The 19,176-nt window shown below is 52.0% G+C and overlaps 1 protein-coding gene and 1 long non-coding RNA gene across 2 annotated transcripts; one reads left to right on the forward strand and one right to left on the reverse strand.

Moving 5' to 3' along the window:
• Nucleotides 1-56: 56 nt before the first annotated feature.
• Nucleotides 57-1,136, reverse strand: LOC135457821 (uncharacterized). Its single transcript, XR_010442775.1, has 3 exons — nucleotides 1,011-1,136; nucleotides 416-907; nucleotides 57-140 (listed from the first exon to the last, which is right to left on the reverse strand). It is a non-coding gene; the product is annotated as an uncharacterized LOC135457821 (long non-coding RNA).
• Nucleotides 1,137-7,884: 6,748 nt separating this feature from the next.
• On the forward strand, nucleotides 7,885-11,845 carry MLLT11 (MLLT11 transcription factor 7 cofactor). Its single transcript, XM_064732612.1, has 2 exons — nucleotides 7,885-8,071; nucleotides 10,216-11,845. The coding sequence occupies exon 2, from the start codon at nucleotides 10,223-10,225 to the stop codon at nucleotides 10,484-10,486; it is 264 nt and encodes an 87-aa protein (XP_064588682.1). The 5' UTR covers nucleotides 7,885-8,071; nucleotides 10,216-10,222; the 3' UTR covers nucleotides 10,487-11,845.
• The last annotated feature ends 7,331 nt before the right edge of the window (nucleotides 11,846-19,176 follow it).

Raw genomic sequence — 19,176 nt, forward strand, 5'->3', positions numbered from 1 at the left:
ACATCTATCTGGTCTGACACCAGAACGTCTTGTTTAACTCTGATTGGCACCGATCAGTTTAAACCCAGTTCTGCTGCAAAGAATTGGGGTTTAATCCCAGTTCTGCTCCTAAAAATTGGGGTTTAATCCCAGTTTGACATCTGGTTTGACACCAGAACATCTTGGGTTTAGCTCTGGTTTGGCACCAGAATATCAGGGTTTAAACCCAGTTCTGCTGCAAAGAATTGGGGTTTAATCCCAGTTTGACATCCAATCCTGGTTTGACACCAGAACATCTTGGGTTTAACTCTGGATTGGCACCAGAATATCAGGTTAATCCATTGACACCATCTGGTTGACACCGACATCTTGTTACTGATGCACAGAATATTGGGGTTTAAACTGGTTCTCCCAAAGAATTGTTAATCCATTTGACCTAATCCTGGTTTGACACCAGAACATCTTGGGTTTAACTCTGGATTGGCACCAGAATATCAGGGCTTAATCCTGGTTTTGCTCCTCTGGGATGTTCTGGGAGGCATCAAAGCTGCCTCTGCACCATGAACTGGTTCCCTGGGGAAACTGAGGCACCACCATGCAGCCCATGGGAGACACGGGAGTGGGAAAAGGGAGAACTGGGAGGATTTGGGACTCGCGGGCTGCTCCTGGCAGCTCCTGGCACGTTTCAGGGGAGGGTGGCTGTGTCCTTTGCAGGTGGGGCAGGAGCTGGGGGCTCCCTGCCCACGTCACCACAGCCAGTGCCTCCAGCAAGGAGGGATTTTCCAGAGGGATGAAGCCCCAAAGTCACCGGGAGCTGGGTGAGGATGGTGCTGCATAAATACCGCGGGGTTAAAGCACTCCAGCTTGGCTTCTCCTCCAGCGCGGGGGGAGTCAGGCAGTTCAAGTTTGGGCTGAAAAAGCCAGGAATCTGTAAAATGCAAGAGGTTATGGGTTATGGGAGCGCCCAGGTGGTGGCTCAGGTGGGTGTTCCTCAGAGGGGAACGCTGGGGGTGCCATGGGCTGCTACTCACACGCTACAACACTCGGGAGTTGCTCCACTGTCGCTCCCGGCCGCCCTTGGACCTCATCTCCTGCACAGCACCGGTCTGCAGAGAGGAGCTGTCAGCACCTGGGCCACCCCCTGGCCCGGCCAGGAGAGCCAGCACCCCAAAACAACACCCAGAACCCCAAAAAAACACCCAGAAAACAATCCTGGGACCCAGCGCCCCAAAACAACACCCAGCACCCGAAAAAAACACCCAGGACCTCATAACAACACCCAGCACCCCAAAAAACACCCAGAAAACAATCCTGGGACCTAGCACCCCAAAACAACAAACACCCAGCACCCCAAAGTAACACCCAGCACCTCAAAATAACACCCAGCACCCCAAAACAACACCCAGAACCCCCAAAAAAACACCCAGAAAACAATCCTGGGACCCAGCACCCAAAACAACACCCAGCACCCCAAAAAAAACACCCAGAAAACAATCCTGGGACCCAGCGCCCCAAAACAACACCCAGCACCTCAAAAAAACACCCAGAAAACAATCCTGGGACCCAGCACCCCAAAACAACACCCAGCACCCCAAAAAAACACCCAGCACCTCAAAATAACACCCAGCAGCCAACCCTGGGACCCAGCATCCCAAAACAACACCCACCAACCAACCTGAGAACCAGCACCCAACCCTGAGACCTGGCACCCCAAAACAACACCCAGCACCCCAAAAAAACACCCAGAACCCTGTAACAACACCCAGAACCCCAAAACCCACCAGGCAACCCTGGGACCCAGCACTCAGCCCTGAGACCCAGCACCCCAAAACAACACCCAGCACCCAAAGTAACACCCAGGACCTCATAACAACACCCAGCACCTCAAAATAACACCCAGCAGCCAACCCTGGGACCCAGCATCCCAAAAACACACCCAGCACCCCGTTACAACACCCACCACCCAACCCTGACACCCAGCACCCCGCAACACCCACCACCCAACTGTGAGACTCTACCACCCCAAAACAACACCCAGCACCCCATAACAACACCATCAACCAACCTGAGACCCAGCACCCAACTCTGAGACCCAGCACCCCAAAATAAACCCCCAGCACCCAACCCTGAGACCCAGCACCCCATAACAACACCCAGCACCTCAAAACACCACCCAGCAAATAACCCTGACACCCAGCACCCTAAAACAACAGCCACCACCCAACACTTAGACCAGCACCCCAAAACCACACCCAGCATCCCAAAACACACCTCACCCAACCCTACACACCCAGCACCCCTAAGCAACTGTCCACCACCAATGTGAGACTCATGCCCCCAAACCATCACCCAGCCCCCAAAACCACAACACCTGCCACCCATGGTGAGAGCCCCCTCCCACGACCGAGCCCAGCCCCAGGTACCTGGGCAGCCCCTCCCCGCAGGCCCTGTCACCCGGAGCCATGTGGTCAGGTGCACAAAGTCCTGGCTCCGTCGTGGAGGGGTGATCTTCCACCTCCCCAGATAAGCCTAAACCTACCCAGGCCCCCCAGAATGCTGCAGGAGGTACTCACGGCTGGGTCTCCACGACCACAGCCAGCTTGTCCAGAAGTCGCTCAGCTGCGGTGCAGCAGCCCCCGGGCAGGCACTCAGGACACCTGGGCAGGGTGGGCACAGCGGGCAGAGGAGCGGCTGGCTGTGGGTGGGAAGGGAGAGTGATGCTTCCACACCTCCAAAAATTAATGCTAAAGCAATTTCACATCAAGCAACAAAAGGCAGAGCCCTGGGTCACACACAGACCATCCAAGGGGACACCTGGGCAGGGTGGGCACAGCGGGGAGAGGAGCGGCTGGCTGTGGGTGGGAAGGGAGAGTGATGCTTCCAGACCTCCCCAAATTAATGCTAAAGCAATTTCACATCAAGCAACAAAAGGCAGAGAGTCCCCAGCAGAGCCCTGGGTCACACACAGCTAATCCTGTCATGGCAAAGGGGTCCCAGGGACCCTGAGCATCACACAGAGACCCCCAGAGTTGTCCCCATGGCCGTGGCTGGGCTTTGTGCCCCGCTCCAGGGCAGGACACAGCTGAAGGATGCTGAGGCAGGATGGGGGGGATGGAGGCAGCCATGGCAAATCCCAACTCCCTGAGCCAGGCAGCTAAAAATATCCCGGCCTTTCCGAAAAGGGGCCGGAGCTTCAGCTCTTCCGCTCCTGCTTCTGAAGAGCAGATGAGAGAGAAATAAACAGGGACTGGAGGGATTTTATCCCAAACTCCCACGGTACTGCCTAGGGTAGGCAAGGAGGTGTGGAAAGGGGGTTTGACCCCCAAAATGGGGGCTTCTCCTCATGCTAAGGAGAGATAACTCCTTAAAAAATTAAGGAGCCAGTGGTACGCAGGGAACTCACCCACCCACGAGGGGCCGTGGCCGGAGCTCAGCCCGGTGTCAGCCACGGGAGAGCCGCCACGGGCGGTGGGTGCCGGAGCCAGGGCTCCCTCCGGCGAACGGGACAAGTTCCTTCCGCTGCCCCTGCGCCGGTGCCGCCGGATGGACCAAAGTCCGGCCGCGCTTCCTGCTGCCGGCGGGGAGGAGCGGGGCCGGGGGCAGCCCCCCAAAACGGGGGGCTCCGAGCCCAGCCTGGGCACAGCCCTGCCAGCGCCTCCAGCCAGGATCTGTCCGCAATAACCCCACGGAATCACCCTCCAAGCGGGCATTCCCAAGGGGTCGGTGCCCCCTGTGCTGCTCCCCAATAACCAGAGGACCCCCGTGTCCCCCGCCGTGTCCCCCGCTCTGTCCCTCACCGAGTGCCCATTCCCGTTCCCCGGTGAGCCCCTCCGGGAGCGCTGGGATCGGGCAGGCTGTGACACGTCCGGCTCGGTGCACACCGGCTCCGTGCCCACGCCGTGCCCCCCCGCCAAACCCAAACCCAAACCCGGGCTCTGCCCCCGGCTGCGGGGCAAATGAGGAGGGGGCTGCGGGGTAAATGAGGAAGGGGCTGCGTTTCCTTCCCAGCCTGACTTCCTCAGCAAAATCAGCGCTGGGATCCGGCCGTGCAGCGGCCGGGCCTTGCTGGGGAGGTGCCCCCCGAACTCAGCACCGCAGCCCGGGCCGCTGGGAGAGCCTCGGATGAACCAGCAGTGAAACCTCCGGGCTCCGCACGGCCACGACCCCCTGCCCACACCCCTCAAAGCCCCCAAAGCCCCTCCGGCACCCGCCAGGGCCTCACGGCCTCGAAAGGGCGGCTTTGGGCCCGGCTCCGGGCGGTTCTGGTCGGTTCTTGCCCCCCGATCCCCGCTTTGAGGGTCGCACGCCCTCAGCCCACCCTGAGAGGAGCCGTGGCCGGGTTCAGCCCACCGGGGCAGCTCGGTAGCCCCGGGCAGGGCGGTTTGGGCCCGGCCCTGCCGGCACAGGCAAAACGACTTCCCGGTTGGGAAAGCACCGCCGGGCTCTGCGTCACCGGCGGGCTCCGGGCAGGGGGGTCCGCTCCGAGCCCCCCAGCACTGGGGTCACCCACTCGTGGGGTACCCTCGGGGGTCTCGGAGGGAAGGCCAGAGTGTGGGGACAGGGCTGGACAGGGGGACAGTCCTGGGGTGCCCCGGTTGCGGGCCCGGGACCCCCGGGATGGGCGGCAGAGTGAAGTGACCGTCCCTTCCTTTGCGAGGGACGGTCCGGGTGCGACCCCCGGGCTCCGCGGGGCTCCGGCACTTCGGGGGTCCCGGCAGGGTTTGGGGGTCCCGGTAGGGTTGGTGGGACCCCGCAGGCCTTGGGACCCCCGTGGTCCCGGTGGGGTTGGGGAGATCCGGTGGATCCCGGGAGGGCTCCCCGGTTGAACCAGCGAGCTGCAAGGGGGGTCGTCCCGCCGCCCCGCTCCCGTTCCGGTACCGATCCCGGTGCGCTCTCCGCCTTCACACGGGGGTTCCGGGGGCCCTTCCGCGGGGTCGGAAAGGTTCCCGTCCCGGCCGGTTCCCGTCCCGGTGGCGGCCCCATTACCTGTCCCGGCGCGGGAGCGGCTCCCGGGGCCGGTGTCCGGCTCGCAGCCCCACGCGTGGCTCGGAAGTCCCGGTCCCGTTGCCGGTGTCCGGTCCGGCTCGCAGCGGTTCCAAGCGTGGCCCGGGAGAGCAAGTCCCGATCCCTTTATGAGCCCCGGTCCCGGTGCTGGTGCCGGTGCCGGTGCCCCGCTCGCAGCCCAGGCGTGGCTCGGGGGTCCCGGTGCGGGTTCCGGTGCCGGTCTCCCGCTCGCAGCCGCAGGCCTGGCCGGGAGGTGCCGGTGCCGGTGCCCCCGCTCGCAGCCCCAGGCGTGGCCCGGTGCGGACGCGGCGCAGCTCCCGCCGACCGGCGCGGCTCGGCCCGGCCCGGCCCCGGCACAGCGCCCTCCCCGGGAACCGCCGGCACTGCGGCACCGGGAGGAACGGGGGACCCGGTGGGAATGGGAACACGGAGTCCCGGTAGGAATGGGGGACCGAGGGTTCCAGTAGAAATAGGAGTCCCAGTAGGAATGGGGGCCCCAGTAGGAATGGGGCTCCCGGTAGGAACGGGGGGACCCGGCAGGAATGGGGGGCCCGGATCCCGGTAGAAATGGGAACATGGGGTCCTGATAGGAATGGGGGGCCCAGGGTCCCGGTAGGAACGGGAGCTGGAATCCCGGTAGGAACGGGAACACGGGGTCCCGATAGGAATGGGGGACCGAGGGTTCCAGTAGGAATAGGGATCCCAGTTGGACTGGGGGTCCTGGTAGGAATGCGGAGCCCAAGTCCCTGTAGGAACGGGAGTCTCCAGGGTCCCAGGAGCAGCAATTTGGGGGTTCTTGAGGTCCTGTTAAGGCTGGGGGTCCCCAGCTGGGGTTCAGGGGTTTCCAGGAGCGCTGGGGGAATGCCAGGGGACCAGGTAGGGCTGGGGGTGTCCCCAGCAAGTCCCAGTTATGCTCCCATGTGCCCCCGAGCCTTATTCCTGCTTTTTCCATCATACCCCAGAGCCCCTGGGGCACCCGAAGGCGTGGGAACACCCTGCAGCTGGTGTTGAGCGGTGTCACCACTTCCAGCTCGGTGCCCTTCCGCTTGCACAACATCTGGGGAGCTGCTGCCACCACCGCAGTCGTGACACTGTCACCAACACAGTCCTGTCACTGCCACCACCATTGTCCTATCACTGTCACCAACACAGTCCTATCACTGCCACCACCACTGTCCTATCACTGTCACCAACACAGTCCTATCACTGCCACCACTACAGTCCTAACATTGCCACCAACACAGTCTTGCCACTGCCACCACCACAGTCCTATCACTGCCACCACTGCAGTCCTGGCATTGCCACCACTGCAGTCCTGGCATTGCCACCACTGTCCTGCCACTGCCACCACACAGGAGACGGCCCAGTGTGAGCCTCAGAGTGTCCCTTGCTGTGTCAGCCCCCAAATCCCAGCCATCCCCACTGCTCCCACTCCAGAAATCCTGAACAAGGCTGCACTGTCCCCACTCACTCGGGTCTCTGTCCCACGCCTGTCCCCAGACTTTGGGTGGCCCTGGCTGATAATACCCCAAGTGTTTGTGACCTAATTTCATTTTATTTTTTTTTGGTGTTTGTGCTGCCAGAGGACATTGTCCCCCTTGCAGCCCTCCTAAAACCCACAGCAGTGCCCTCATTCCTATGTCCCCTTGGGGTTCAGCCCCATGTCCCTTCTCAGAGAGGGACACCACAGTTTTTGGGCTGTCACATCAGCAGATGACACCCCAAAGAGTAAAGAGATGGGTGATATCCAGCTTTTCATGAGGCTGCTCAGCCAAACTGCACCCCATGGCCTGGGGGACCCCCAAAAACACAGCAGCTCAACCCCTTGGAGGGATCAGCATCCTCCCAAAGGCTCCCAGCTGGAATTTTCCCTGCAAGGGTCTAATTTGGAGCAGGATGCTCTCTGCCCATGACAGTGCTGAGAGGAGGAGGAGGAAGAGGAGGAGGAAGAGGAGGAGGAGGCAGAAATAGTCTGGCTGAAAGCCGAGCACTGGCAGAACAGCTTGGCACCATCAGAAATGAGATGCAGGCAGGGAACAGGGAGGAAAAGGGAGAGAAAAAAAAACCCCTAAAGCACCGAAAGAACGTTGATCTCAGGCAAAGCCCAGGGAGAGGAAGGCAAGGGCTGCTCTGAGCCTCTCAGGTGCATGGGTGTGGCCTGTGCCCCCCAAAAAAGGTGTTTGGGGTCTCAGGGGTGCTGGGGCAGGGAGATTCCCTGGTCTGAGGGGTTGCATTGGGGTTTGCTTTGTTGTCAGCTGTGGGGTGAAGTGGGGTGTGAGGTGCCCCCATCCTGGCCCTGGCAGTGATTGATGCCAGTTTTGGGTGTCTCCCTCTATTTCTAGTTCCACGTCTGGCGTCGGCCACAAAGCTGGGATATTTTTGCCGTGTGGCTTTAGGATCAAATACCCTCAGTCTCAGATAAAATAAAATAAAATAAAATAAAATAAAATAAAATAATTATAATAAATAAAATAAATTAAAATAAAGATGAAATGAAATAAATTAAATAAATTAAAAAAATAAATAAAATGAAATAAATAAATGAAATGAAATGAAATAAATAAATAAAATAAAATAAAATAAAATAAAATAAAATATATATTTTTGGGGGTTTCTGTAAGCCAAATTTCCCCGTGTTTGACCTGCACAGTGCCCTCCTAAAGTCTGCGGGTACCACAGCCCCCCATATCTTCACATGCAGGTAAAATAAATATTCCCCAGCTCCTTGCACGCTGAAAATTATTCCCCCCAACACTCAGCTGAAGGTTTCAGGAGCGAACCAGGTTTAACATATCCTCGCCTTGGGGGTCCAGCACGCAGCATCCCCGCCCCTGCCGTCCTCCCCCTCCCTCCCTCCCTCCCTCCCTGGCGCGGGTGGGAGCCGCTGACTCATCTGCCATCATCACCATCATCATCATCGCCATCCTCCCCCCACGAGGAAGGGCACTTCGAGGGGCTGCATTGCAGACCCAGCGGCTCCGGCAGACAAAAGCGACGCCGCTCCCTCCGCCCGCGGCTCCCCGGCACAAAGAGCCCGGCCCGGCCCCGGCTCCGAGCGCAGCGCTCCCGGCACCGCCCGCCCGACCAGGTAAGGGATGCGAGGATGCTCGGGAGAGGATGCTTGCTATTCCGGCAAGGATTTGGGTGCAGGGAGATGCTGGGATTTATTTTTGATGGGGGGAAATGAGCTACAGGCAGCGGGGATTTAAGTGGAGAAAGGTGGGTTTGGTTCCATGGGATGAGCAGAGCCCGTGGGAAATTATCTTTTTTAGGGGTGACACGCCACACAAGAGGGGTTTTCCTTCCACGTTCATTCCCTTTTTCTGGATATTTAATTATTTACTTGTCACTAAACTCTCTTTCTCCCTCTCTTGTCACTAAACTTCAATTTTTTACTATTTGGAGCTTAAAAATCCATCACCACAACACTCATCACCATTAATAATTATGTGTCGTTTTGCTGCAAAAAACTCACCGATAGATCCCTAGGGATAAATTCCCAGGGAAGAGACTATTTTAAAGTCCTGTGGCTCAGTTTACCCGGAGGGGATGACACAGGAGCCTTTCATAGCCTCTGAGTGACATCCAGAACCTTTTAAATTTAGCAGCTGATCGCACCGATCCAAAACATGCCTGAATCATCCTTGAGAATTCTGATGTTAAGGCAGGGAATCAGCAGGAAAATGAGGATGTTTTGGGTTAGTCTGGGCTTTTTTCCCCACCTCCGGTGCCAATCCAGGAGGTGAATGACATAACCCTGCCAGGCAGTGACTCAGCTCCACGGAGAAAAGCTGAGCCACGTCTGGTCCTGCTCTTTCCCAATTTTTTGGTGGATCAGGGTGGGGCTGCAGGGGGAAATTCTGCAGCGGGGATGGATGGATGGCACGGCAGGGATGGGTGGGGTGCGGTGGGAATGCCGGGCGAGGCTCCTTCCAGCCCTTTCTAGAGGGTTCGGCCAGGGGAGGGAGGGATGGGGTGGGATCAGGGGGAGGGAGATACACAGGGACCCCTCCTCACTGCCCGTTCCATGGGGATTCAGCACAGGGAAAGGTGTGGAGGGGTGGAAAAAGAGTTTATTTAGGTGCTGCTCTCCCACTTCTGCTCCCCAGAGCTGGCAGGAGGGATTTCAGGAGGAGCAGGTGGGAAGGGGTTAATGCCCACCCTGATTTCAGGAGGAGCAGTTAGGAAGGGGTTAATGCCCACCCTGATTTCAGGAATAGCAGGTGGGAAGGGGTTAATGCCCACCCTGATTTCAGGAGGAGCAGGTGGGAAGGGGTTAATGCCCACCCTGATTTCAGGAATAGCAGGTGGGAAGGGGTTAATGCCCACCCCGATTTCAGGAGGAGCGGGTGGGAAGGGGTTAATGCCCACCCCGATTTCAGGAGGTGCAGATGGGAAGGGGTTAATGCCCACCCCGATTTCAGGAATAGCAGGTGGGAAGGGGTTAATGCCCACCCTGATTTCAGGAGGAGCAGTTAGGAAGGGGTTAATCCCCACCCTGCCCTCCCCTCCCGTGCTGTTTCTTTGGGGAAACTGAGGCACGGCTGAATTACGGTGCAGAGAAGGGTGTGGATAAAACTCTGGCAGAGCTCGAGCCTGCAGTTAAACCCAGCCTAGAGCGAAACCTGCACAAACCCGTGCTCTCCTCCACCATCAACTCCTTTTTAGGGGATTATCCTAAAAAGGATATCCCCTTTTTAGTGGGTTATCCTAAAAAGGATATCCCCATTTTTTGGGATTATCCTAAAAAGGATATCCCCTTTTTAGGGGGTTATCCTAAAAAGTTTTGGGGATTATCCTAAAAAGGCTATCCCCTTTTTTGGGATTATCCTTATAAATTTTTATGGGATTATCCTAAAAATGATAGCCCCTTTTTTGGGGATTATCCTAATAAGGATAGCCTCTTTTTAGGGGATTATCCTAAAAAGGCTATCCCCTTTTTTGGGATTATCCTAAAAAAGATATCCCCTTTTTAGGGGGTTATCCTAAAAAGGATATCCCCTTTTTAGTGGGTTATCCTAAAAAGGATATGCCCTTTTCTGGGGATTATCCTAAAAATAATATCCTCTTTTTAGGGGGGTTATCCTAAGAAGGATATCCTTTTTTTAAGGGGTTATCCTACTGGACAGCATCAACACGGCAACACCTGAGATTTCTACCCACTTTGGGCCAACTCCTGTGTTTTTAGTCGAGCTTTTCTCTTCCTTTTCTTCCCCCTCGTGCCCTCCACAGCCTGAAAATGCTGGACACCATCAGCAGCCAGTACGACTCGTTCATCTACTGGAGGATGCCGATCCCGCGGCTGGACACGGCCGAGCTGGAGGGGCTGGGGCTGGCAGACCTGGCCCTCTACAAGCCCAAGGGAGGCCTGGGCAAGCTTGCTGAGCACCGAGGCAGCCAGGAGCTCTCCCAAGAAGAGGACACTCTGCTGCAGTTCAACAGCTTTAATTTCTGGCGAGCTCCCATTGCCAGCATCACCTCCTTAGATTTCGATTTAATTTGAAGCCTTCTCTGTCACTCCTCACCCCCCCTGCTCTCTGTCTTTCTGCCAGGATTTGGTTTTGGTGTCATTTTGGAGGTTGTTGGGTTGGGGTTTTTGTTTTGGTTTCTGGGTGGTTTTGCCGTTCATCGTTCACTCAGCAGCTCACTGTGGCCTTGATGGTGATGGGCTCCCCAAAAATTTCCAACCCCTCTCTCTCCCTTTTCCTCCTGGAATCACAACAGCACTGGGGGCAAACACGAGGGGAAGGGGCAGAAACAGCTCCTCCATTGCCCCTCTCAATTCCCAGAGGGTTTGGGAGGTGCTGACAATTTCTCAGCTCATTTCTCGAGTGCTTTTTAAAGAAACTCGTTTTTGCAAACGAGGAGCAATGGGAATCGCCCTCATTTTGCAGAAAGCATCGACCCTCTGTGCTCCCCTGGCCCAATTTCTCAAAATTCCTCTTTGTCCCTTAACCTTTCCCTCGGGAATGCAAGGTGGAAGAGGCAGGGATGTGCCAAAGATATCAGCACAAACCTTCTTCTTGAGGAAAAGAATCACTCTGAGCCTTGTGGTGTGAGCTCAAACAGAAAAAATTATGTCCAGGAGGGTAAATAGACATGGAAATGCTCTGACCTTGCTTAGTGGGGTCAAGGCTGGGTGTTTATTGCCCCAAATTTGAATTTTTTTCATCCTTTTTTTATGCCCCACATGGCTTATTCCCAGTGCTGGGTATATTGTGGGGTGTGGAAGGGTGATGGGGCAGAGCTGAAAGGTGGATCTTACCCCCAAATGAAAATATTTCAGCTTTTCCACCCACTTAATCCCTTTAAAACTAACAACAAACAATGCTGTGTTCATTCAAGTGGAAGCCTTGAGTTTTCTCCGGGGAGATTTTCACCTGCTGAGGTTTATTTCTGAGCATCATCTCAAAATGGGAGGAAAAAACCCCAACCTGGAATAATTTTTGGCTTTAAAACAGTTGGGGTTTTTTTCCCTTTCCAATATTGTTTTCTGGGATTGATTTGTCTTCTTGAATGTGCTTTTTTTTGGGTTTGATTGGGATGAAGTGATGTGGAGCATCCCAAAATCATCCTGAGAGTTGGGGGGTGTATGTGGCTGGGGGCAGGCAGCACTTTAAAAAGTGCCAGGAATAGGCAAAAAATTGGAAAAAAATCTTCATTCTACTATGAAAATTAGAAGCAGCTCTCCTGTAATCTGCAGAAATAATCAAGTGTGCTGATTTTGAACCATCTGTGTAAAACCAGAGATGAAAAATGTAAACTCTCCTCTGCAGAGCTGTTTTGACTTCTGTGTTCCCAGTTAGGAAAACCTGCAGAAGTATTTATTATGAAACTTTAAATAAAATCAATTCAAAACATACACATTCCTGTGGACATGCAGACTGACATCAAGTTTTTTGGCATTAAAACGTCTCAAATCTCTTTACAGTGAGCTGGGAACTCACCCCTATGTCTTTGCATATGCTGTAGAAGACTTAAGCGTGGAAAAACTAAGCCTAAAAGATTATTATAAGCACATTAAGGATATTATTTACACTTCAGCTTTTCCAAGCCTCACAGGAAAACACTCCAGAGACGAAACAGCCCCTAGAGCTCCAATTTTACCTCAAAAAAAGGACATTTTGGGCAAGTCAGGGGTAACACCTTGGAGAGGGAGGCTTGGCAGCCTGAGAGGAGCTAAATCCTGGAAGGCACTTGGAGGGGGCAGATATACTCAAACTACTGAAATACACATATATAAATACATATTTATTTAGAAATGCCAATTATCAAAATTCCAAAGCACATCTAAATCACCCGGCCTCCGTGAGGGGCGGCCGCCATTTTATACTTGGCGCAAAATCGCCTCTGCCGGATCTAACTCCTGGAACCCCTCATGGTCCAACCCTACAGCTCGATATCCTTCCGCCAGGGGAAACCCCTCCCCTGCCAGGCCTCTCCCGACGGCTCCAGGGCGGGGAGGACGGCAGAGAAAAGAAGGAGAAATCCCCGCATTCCACACAGTTCCCGCTGAGCGCGAGTGCGGGGCCAGCCCGATTTTTCTGTGCCGCCTTGGGGGACTCTTTTGTCGCAGATACTGTATCCTTCCGCCTCCTCACGGGCTCGCCGCCGGGGCCGCCATTTTGTGAGGCCGCGGAGGGAGGGGCGGGGCAGGCGCGGACCTGGGCGGGGCCGAGCGCCCTCAGCGGGGCCGCTGAGGGGAGACACCCGTGAGGGGAAGGGCTGCGATCTTGAGGGTCTGAGGAGGGAGGACCCCCATGAGGCGTTCAAAGGACTCCCACTGAGGGAGGAGCTTCTGAGAGGGGCGTTCTTGAGGGTCTGAGGATGGAGGACGCCCGTGAGGGGCTTTGGAGATCCCCGTGAGGGGAAGGGCTGCGATCTTGGGGGGTCTGAGGATGGAGGATCCTCATGAGGGGTTCAGAGGGCTCCCAGTGACGGAATGGGCTGGAGGAGCCTCTGAGAGGGGCGATCTTGGGGGTCTTGAGGCGGAGGGTACCCCCGTGTGGTGGACGCTCACCCAGAGAACAGATCCCATCACAAACATCCCATCTCTCCCTTCATTCTTACACCAGGGCAAATTCTCAATCTCTTCCCCGCAGCAAACCCCAAAACCACCTCAGGTAATGTCTTAGGGGGACCTCGAGTGTGAAAACCTTGGGATAAAACCCCTAAGATCGCTCTCCAGTAGAGGGCAGATGGGTATTTAGGAAAGTAAAAGTGCTGAAATGTGGCCAAACACGCCCAGCGGCTGCTTCCTGCCCCTGAATGTTTTCACCAGGCGAGATAAGGGAGGAGGATCCTACTCATGGTGTAAATAAAGGTGGTTCCAGGCTGAGTGGCTACTCCAGGTCTGGAGAAAATGGATTTGGCTGATTGCAAGAGAGGAATAATGAGAATTCCTGCCTGTGCCAAATCCAGAGCGGAACAGTTTGCTTTGCTCTTTACCGCCAGAGTTGAGTGTTTTGCTTTGTGTAAACACTGAGTAAGGAAATTCCTGGATAGGCAGGTCTAAGAAATGTGTAGGTTGCTCCTTATTTATTCTATTTATTCCATTTATTCTTATTTATTCTATCCCATATTAAATGGATGTAAAGAGGTTTCCCGTTGTTCCTTGGCCCTTATTTTGACTGGGAAAACCCATTCGACTCGGTTCTAAGTGCAAATTCCTTTTGAGTAATCACAATTTTTCTAATAACTCATCAAGTTAATTTTTGTGCGTTTGGGGAAACCCAAAGTGCTGTTTCTCTGCAGTTTTGAGGCTGCTGAAAATTTTTGGGAAGCATTTTTGGCCTCATCCTGCAAACACTTCTGTATGTGAGTAATTCTTTGGTCAAGTGGGACCGTTCACCTGCGTGAATGTTTGCTTAGTAATCAGAGAGTGCTTTTGAAACGGAATTAATTTTTGAGATCCTGACATTCCCACCCAGAAAGGGCACAGGGACAGCCCTGAGAGGTGAATTTTGCATTTCCCACGAGATGGCATCAGCAACCACTTCAATTGTAACAAAACCGTTTAATTTAACACTTCCACATAAAGACTTTTCTTGGCTCTCTCCTGTTTTTAAATGGGAAAAAGGATCTTTAGCTGGGCTAAAGGGGAATCTGGTGCTGAAAAGGTGCTGAAAACTCCAGGCTTGGGCTATTTTCACCTGCCAGCCCAAATATTCTATGAAACAAACCTGACAAACTTGCTAAATCAGGTAAAAGAAGAGAGAAAAAAACCAGATTGCAAGGGTTAAACGAGAAGAACTTTAGGTGAACTTCCCTCTGTGTGCTCATAATCTGTTGATCTCCGAGGAACAGGATCTCTTTTTTTCCCTTTTAAAGAGGAATTGTGGGTTCTGTGCACTGAGCTTGCGCCCTTTAGGTAATTTCCTGCCCCATTCTTACATTGAATAGGAGCTACTACGGTCAATTGCAGGAAGAAACATTGTTTTTGGGGCTGAGAAGGTTTGTTTATCTCATTTCAGTCAATATCCCCTTGCAGTGAGTGCTTTTGGGGTGATTTATTGATTTAATCCCACTTCAAACTAAATTAAAGAAACACTGATGGACACTGATAGGAATAACTTAATTCTTATTAAATTGTAAATGTCTGATGTTGCCATATGCAGCCCTTGATGTGCTTTAACAGTTATTTTAAAATTAAATGATAATTTAAAATTAAATAATATTTTAAAAATAAATAGTATTTTTAAATAAATAATAAACTTAAATAATTTATTTTTAAAATAAATACAAATATTAAAAATAAATAAAAAACAGATTTTATAAATAAAAACTGTTGCAGAAGTGGATTGACTGTAACATACGAACCTGGATAAATAGTTCAGAGTGAAACTGTCTCAAATGTTTCCTGTCCCCATGTTGAGGCTCTGATAACTCCTCACAGAAAGGTTCCTGTTGTTTTTTAATATCATCTTTTATGCTGTTTGACCTTTAATTAACTTAGAATTTAGGAATTTGATGAAGTGGAAGTTTATCTCACCCCTCACTTCTCAATTCCTTTCTCTTCCCCAAAGCTAAGCAATTTTTTTTTCTCGAGTCTAGAGACAAGTCATTGAAATTCTTGGTGCCGCAGCCCTGATTTGTTGACCTGCGGTGCTCGAGCGTTTTCCTCTCTGGCACCCAGCGCAGGCCAGGTCCCGTTTCCTGCCCTGGGAGCAGGATGCAGCCAAGGGAAGGGGCAGGGAAGGAAGCTTTGCAGAGCCAGGGCTGCTCCACAGCTTTCCATTTGTGCGCTGCTCCTTATTAATGTGCACGAAATAAAGTTATTCAGGCTGGAAAATGCCTCCAAAATCATCAATCGAACCTTGAAATGGACTTGATGTTCTTGGAGGTTGTTTGGGCCTCCCAGCTACGCCAGATTTACCCTGAAACCTTTGTTTTGCTGAGCTGCAGTGGCGTTGTTTTCTTTCTCCTAAAACCTGCTGTATTCCCACATTGTTTTCCATAATCCCAGGAGTCTCAAGCCACACACTGGAGCCTTTCCCCTTCAGTTTCTATTCAAGGAAGAGAGGAGGAAACCCTGACTCTTTTCTTTATTTCTTTGCTTTATTTCCCAAGGCAAGAGGGAGGAAGTGGTGGAAACAGAAGCTGTGGATTGTGCCACCTGAGTGCCAGGAGGAGCAGGGTGAGGAGCAGCCAGGTTCAATTCCAGAAGGAAAAACTCCTGAGTGCCACTGTCCCCAGAGCAGGGTGGGCAGCAAGGTGAGGTTAATTCCAGAAGGAATTATTCCAGCTTCTGAGTGCCACTGAGGAACAGGGTGAGGAGCAGCCAGGTTCAATTCCAGAAGGAAAAAATTCCAGCTCTGAGTGCCACTGTCCCCAGAGCCCCTGTCCCTGCCAGGAGGAGCAGGGTGGGCATCAAGGTGAGGTTAATTCCAGAAGGAAAAATTCCAGCTCTGAGTGCCACTGTCCCCAAAGCAGCAAGGTGAGGAGCAGCCAGGTTCAATTCAATTCCAGAAAGAAAAAATTCCAGCTCCTGTGAGTGCCACTGTGCCCACAGCCAGGGTGGGCAGCAAGGTGAGGAGCAACCAGGTTCAGTTTTAGAAGGAAAAAATTCCAGCTCCTGTGAGTGCCACTGTCCCTGCCAGGAGGAGCAGCCAGGTTCAATTCCACAAGGAAAAATTCCAGCTCCCGTGAGCTCATGGGGTCTGAGGGCTGAGTGTCCATGGTGCTTTTTAAACCACGCTAGAATATTTTGGGTTTTTCCTGGAAACCCAAGGCCCTCAGGAGGAGAAATGCCAGTTTGGCTGTTGTCTCTTTGGCAGAGACTGTTCCTTTGTCCCGTGGGGAACATCCCAGTCTGGGAGTAAATCATCCAACCCACGAAACCCCAACCTGTAACTCCATCATTTATCCAAAACTTCATATTGGTCCATTAATATCAGCCTCAGCCCACCTTGTCCTGCCACTAAACTGCTCTGTAATCTCATTATTTTATGAGCCAGATCCAAATGGTGTCCAGCAGAGCAGGGCACAGCTCCAGAGCTCTGCTTTGTTTCCTCAAGGGATGTCATTCCTGCCTTGCCCACTACCGCCCATTCTTGCCGCGTGTCCCAGGGATACTCGATTATTTGGATTAACTTCGGGGCAGGAAAAGAGGATTAGGAAGCAGAGCAGCTCTGGGAGACGGGTTACATCAGTTCTGTCTGTTTACAGACTTGCCCTGCTGAAAAACAATTTTCTAAAGCTGTTAATTATTCTGAATTATTTGCCAAATTACTACAAATCATTCCTGGCTCGGGACCCACCAGGGAGACAAAGGGGGAACTGTTTAGGTGGTGCTACCTTCAGTCACTCACATGAGCTTTCTCCTCCCTGCTTGGCCCAAACTCTGCCTTCCCAAAGCAAAAAACCCATGTTTACAGATTTAAAATATTTATTCTCTGGAAATTTGCAGCTCTTGCATGTGCTTAAAGCTGCTTGGGAGCTTAGAGCCAGGAATTATCCAGGAGAGCTTTCTCTTCCTCTCCTTCACCCTGTCTGGGCTGGAAATTCCATTAGTGAGGCATCAAAATTAAACTTTTTTTTCCTCATGTGGTTCTTTTAAGATGAAAATGTTTGATTTTGGATTCTGTCAGCCCCATTGGGGTGAAACACTTGGATATTTCAGACTTGGAATTGCATTCTAAGAGGCAAAGAGTGGAACAAAGAATGGACCCAAGGAACACAAGGTAGATACTTCTGATCCTGGGGGTCTCTGTGCCAAACCTGGAGCTCAGGGATGATTTAGGATTCCCAGTAGGAGCTGGGAATAATCCAGGTCTCAGCAATAAAGCAGGAATTGCTCCTCATCCCTCTTTCAGGAGGAAAAATATTTTTTCTCATTTCTCTCCCAACTTTTCATCACTGGGAACTCTTTTATTTTCTTTGCACCTCTTTCCAACCTTTGAAATTCATCCAGGTGGGATCTCACCTACCTTCCTACATTTCCCATATAGGAAACTCACCATGATGACACTGCCACCTCCTATAAATCCTGGTATTTATAAAGCAAAATTTCTCTTTTTTCCTCTCTTTTTGGTTAAATCTGGGGCTGTTCCTGCTGTGCCCCTTCCTGCCATGCCAGAAAATTCTTTGAAACCTTGACCTGCAGAGATCTGAAACTTTCCCCCAAAATTCCACCCAGCCAGGTGATCCAGGCTTATTCTGGGATGTCAATACCTGCATTGTTGGGAATGGGAAGAAATCCCACCCAGCTGGATTAGTGCTGAGCTGCCTGGGAATTCCAGCCTGAGCACAGACCTTGTGCAAGGACCTGCAAATCTCAGATCTGCAATGGCAACAAAAATATTCTCTTGGTGTGTTGCTTTGGGTGTGGAAGGGATTTTTTTCCCTTTTATCCATGATTTTCTTCTTCCAAAATTGGTGATTTTTGGATTGAGGCAACATCAAATGTTTGTCACATTGAGCACTTCACACTCTCAGGGAAAAGCATCCTTCACCTGTTTGTTTCAGGAAGAATTTGAGAGAGTTTTTCATCAAAACACCCAAAATAAAAATTTCCTTGGTTTTACAATATTTAGGCAAATATTCTACTTCCCACACTGGTCAGTGCTGTAAACACATGGAAATCCAGATATGGCAGCCTGGGATTCTGCTTGTCTTTGGAGATACAAATGTCACTTTTTTAAGCTAAAATTTCTATTTTTAAATAATCTTTTTTAACATGCAGCTGATCCGTATTGTGCCTTCCTCCCTCAGTTATTGCCATCCTTCTCCCCAAAACAGGTAATTTAGCCAAAAAATCCCTTCAGCTGGGGAAAAAAGGAAGAGGAAATGAAAAATAAAAACTCCAAGGAGCTCTTGAGAACTGGTTTGGGTTATTTTTGGAGGAAATAAAGCTGAGGTGATGTTGTCACCTTTGGGAGGGGAATCCCCTGATTTAATTTCTGGAAATATCCATGTACCAAAGCTGACCAAAACTGATCTCTGCCTGGAATTCCAACCCAGCTCTTCCACAGAAAAACACCAGGAGCTTTCAAAGCCCAAAGCTGCATTTTTTAAGCCCAAAAGCAGCATTTTTTTGGTCAGTAAATTCCCTCCCACGGGAGGCCAGGCCGGGCTGTGCCGTGTCAGGGATTTTCCTGCCCGCGCCATTCCTGAGAACACAGCCTGGCTGCCCTTCTCATCACACACTTTGGGGTTAATTAATTAGCACACTTTGGGGTTAATTAGCCCACTTTGGGGTTAATTGGACACGTGTTTCCCTCCTGTCTGCATGATTTCAGTTATCCCAAATCCTGCTGGGACACCCCGGAAAGGGGAGCAGAGGCAGAGAATGCCACCCTTCCTTCCACCCCTATCCCCTTCCTGGGGAAAAATCTAATTATTTGATTAATCTGGACTTTATCACATTGTTTTCATCACTGAAGAAATCAGGGACACATTCCCTGAGTGCTGGGACAACACAAATGCTTGCTCTCCCCCTTTTCCACCAAGGGAAAATGCTTTGGAAGGCAGAAATGTCAACATTTAAATTCGTTTTTTGTTCTGTATTTTTTATTAAAATCCTCTGCCAATGTTGCAGCGCCCTGACCCAGCCCTGCTCCTACACAGTAGGATGGGCTGGGCCATGTGTCCCCCTTCCTGATGTCCCCAAAGGGGGGGGGTGACAACAACTCCCACCCCTCCGAACAGAAAATAAATTAGAAATAATAAAAACAAAGCAAAAGCAGGGGGATG

The sequence above is a fragment of the Zonotrichia leucophrys genome, chromosome 25, assembly GCF_028769735.1.
Source record: "Zonotrichia leucophrys gambelii isolate GWCS_2022_RI chromosome 25, RI_Zleu_2.0, whole genome shotgun sequence".
NCBI classification, from domain to species: Eukaryota; Metazoa; Chordata; class Aves; order Passeriformes; family Passerellidae; genus Zonotrichia; species Zonotrichia leucophrys.

Bases quoted from the DNA above. Each gene is read 5' to 3' on its own strand.
- MLLT11 (XM_064732612.1), top strand. From the start codon at position 10,223: ATGCTGGACACCATCAGCAGCCAGTACGACTCGTTCATCTACTGGAGG.